This window comes from Zalophus californianus, chromosome 2, assembly GCF_009762305.2.
Source record: "Zalophus californianus isolate mZalCal1 chromosome 2, mZalCal1.pri.v2, whole genome shotgun sequence".
NCBI classification, from domain to species: domain Eukaryota; kingdom Metazoa; phylum Chordata; class Mammalia; order Carnivora; family Otariidae; genus Zalophus; species Zalophus californianus.
The window spans coordinates 108,728,182-108,731,228 of record NC_045596.1 but is presented as its reverse complement, the minus strand read 5'-3'; the positions used below and the strand labels follow the sequence as shown (position 1 = coordinate 108,731,228).

General features: G+C 39.4%; 1 protein-coding gene across 1 annotated transcript; it reads right to left on the bottom strand.

Moving 5' to 3' along the window:
- Positions 1–1,834: 1,834 nt before the first annotated feature.
- On the bottom strand, positions 1,835–2,793 carry LOC113924974 (dysbindin domain-containing protein 2-like). Its single transcript, XM_035726214.1, is given in 2 exon segments — positions 1,835–2,372; positions 2,375–2,793. Coding segments are annotated over 2 exon segments (480 nt in total). The 5' UTR covers positions 2,772–2,793; the 3' UTR covers positions 1,835–2,289.
- Positions 2,794–3,047: the final 254 nt, after the last annotated feature.

The window sequence follows — 3,047 nt, the reverse complement described above, 5'->3', positions numbered from 1 at the left end:
GGGAGATGCTGAAGTTGTAATTAAATGAAATATTAAGTCTTTTGGTGGTTTGGTGACATGGGCTTAGCCCAAGAGATTCCATTTGGGGCTTGTTGTCTCTTTTTTAAACAGATTATAATAGATTGTGTGTGTTGGTGGGGATATCAGCAAGGATTTTTCAGGGAGGAATAATAATTCCGAATGATAAATAGGGAAGGTAATGAATGTCAAAGAAATGAAACATTATGTGCATAGGCAGAGCTTGGACAAGCATTCTGTATTTTTAGCAATAGTGGATACTCCAATTTGAATGGCAGGTCATACAAATTAAAGAAACATCCAGAGAAGTTAAATGTTAGGTTGGTGGTTGGTGGCATGAATTCTACACTAAGAAACTGATCCCCAATTAGCTGACAACTGGTATTATCTGGTGGTATATGAAACTATAAGAATAGTCTATATGAGAAAAAAATTCATTTATCTACTGGCTAAGATTACCGATTTTTGACTTGTGAGGCTGGGAAATGTGCACTGCCACTATAAAATAATAATAATAATCAGATTTTGGAAGTATATAATTTACTGTTTCAGATTTTTTCCTCCAAAGTCTTTGTTAAACATACATGTGAAAATAGAATTCAGCTATTTTATTTATTGCTTATAACAGTCCTATAAAGTAAATTTTAACATTATTCTCAAATTATACAAAAGATAAGTGAGGATTAGAAATTTTACATGGCTAATAATTGACAGAGCAATGATTCACAGAGAGTTTTGAGTATAACGTCCCCACACTAAAACACTTCTCCCAAGTGACTCCCTGGAGCATTGGGGGGATATTAAAATTTTATAGATACATATCTTACATTTTTTCATTTATTATTATTATTGTTTTTAATGTCTAGCCTCTCATCTAAGGGCAATAAGAACCTCAGTCTTAGAAACTATATAAAAATGATATTTAAATATAATGACAAATGTGAATCCTGGATAACCATGCTTAGCAAGTGGGTTGTTGGTGGAGAGATTTCTAGTAGAGAATTATGAGTCAAAGCTATTCTCGAAGACTTATTAACATAAATATAAGTAGAATGGAATAATAATGGAAGCCACATTTCTATAATTGAAATAATCCATATTCTGTAGTACCCCAGGTTAATTTGTAAAATTAGTATGAAATGATAAATGAATAGAAAGTTACTGTGCTATTAGAACAAAGTTTAATTTGCTGAGGCAGTGTTCAGTTTAGTGATTCTAATTCACATTTGCTTTTCTTTAGATTTTTTTTGTCTTTTCTGACATTCAGATTGCAAAGTGAAATGAGTGATGTTTAAAAAGTAATAAAAGCCCAAGTTCTTAGTGTAACATGCTTTTCTATGTGGCTGGATTCATTCTATTTTATTTCACATCATATACTTAGAGTGTACATATTTTGCTTTTTCTGGTTCTCAGTTTGATGAATTTTTTCAAAGATTTTATTTCTTTTATTTGAGAGAGAGAGTGCACATGAGAGAGAGCACAAGTGGGGAGAGGGGCAGAGAGAGAAGCAGATTCCCCACTGAGCAGGGAGCCCAATGCAGGGCTCAATCCCAGGACTCTGGTACCGTGACCTGAGCTGAAGGCCAGATGCCCAATCAACTGAGCCACCCAGGTGCCCCGGTCTGATGATTTTTATAATAGATTATATTTCATGGAATTCTTTGCTCTACTAATTTGGACTTTTTCAATGTAAATAATGTTAATATAACATTAATATCATTAATACATGTTTTAACATTTTAATCTAAACAAAATAGGTAATTTAAGATTATTTTATTTTATTTTTTTATTTTTATTTTTATTTTTTTGGTTGGTAGATTATTATTTATTATTTATACCGTGCCCTGTTCCCGAACAGGATGTAGGGGAGCAGGGTGGCTGGAGCACCACTGCACGGGGAGTGCTACGGAGTTCACGTCCACTTAGAGACACTGGTCCAGGAGACTCTATCAGAAGACTGCAGGAGAGTCTGGGGGAGGGAGGGGTGCTAAGAAAAGCAGTAGCATCTTGTCCTGCCTCATCTTCCATCTCCTTGCCTATAAGCCCTACCTTGGGAGGAAGCCAAAAACTGGTGGGAGGGTTGGAGCAGGAAAGGTTAGCAGTAAAGCAGGAGGGTTATTTCCCAGAGAGGTACGCCCTCCCACTGTCCTTGCCTCCCCCTGGTGCCTACTGCAAGTAAAGAGTCTGGTCTTCTCTGAAGGGCTCTGGCTGGGCCTAGGGTCTCCTGTGGAGAAGAGCCAGCTCAGTCAGTCTGTAGATGGAGGCCCACTGCTAGCTGCAAGCTCCAGGCTCTGCCCCTCCATCAGTCCCATCCTCTTCCGCATCAGACTGTGCCAAGGGCGCGTCTGCCCCGCGTCACTGGGCTTTGGGCTGTGCAGGTTGGTGGAGTCATCAGAAGATGAGGAGGACGTGCGGGACGCAGTCCTGTCTGGCGTGGGCATTGGCAGGCTCAACTCCTCCGGGTGGTCATCCAGCCCAGATGTCTGGGAGGCTGGTGGAGAGTCCTCACAAGGCAAGAACACATCTGCTCCATCCTGGTCTCCAAGATCAGTAAGTTCTACCTGCTCCAGTGCATCCACATTCACTTCCATGGATGAAATACTCCCTATGGGGGGTCTCTGCGACTCGAGATGCAGGTGGGACAGGGGGAAGACAAACTCCGTCTCAGGCTGCAAAATTTCCTCAAAGAATTTCTGCCGCTCCCGAAGGCGGAGCTGCTGGCGCTCCAGGGCTGCCCGAGGATTTGGGTCCATGTCGGCTCCCGGCAGCCCCGGGTTCTGTAAGATTATTTTATTTTAATCATAAGCATTTTTTATTCATGGTCAAATACCTGTCATACTGGCAGCATATAAAAATATGCTGACATAAAGATATAGAATATAGACATAAAGATATAGAAAAATATAGACATAAAGAATACAAGTTTAAATATGAGTATCAAGGCATACTATGAGAAAATATTGCTGTTGATATTATTACAGTATTGTATTTATTATTTTAAAATATATCCAGAGACAGTGTCAAATATT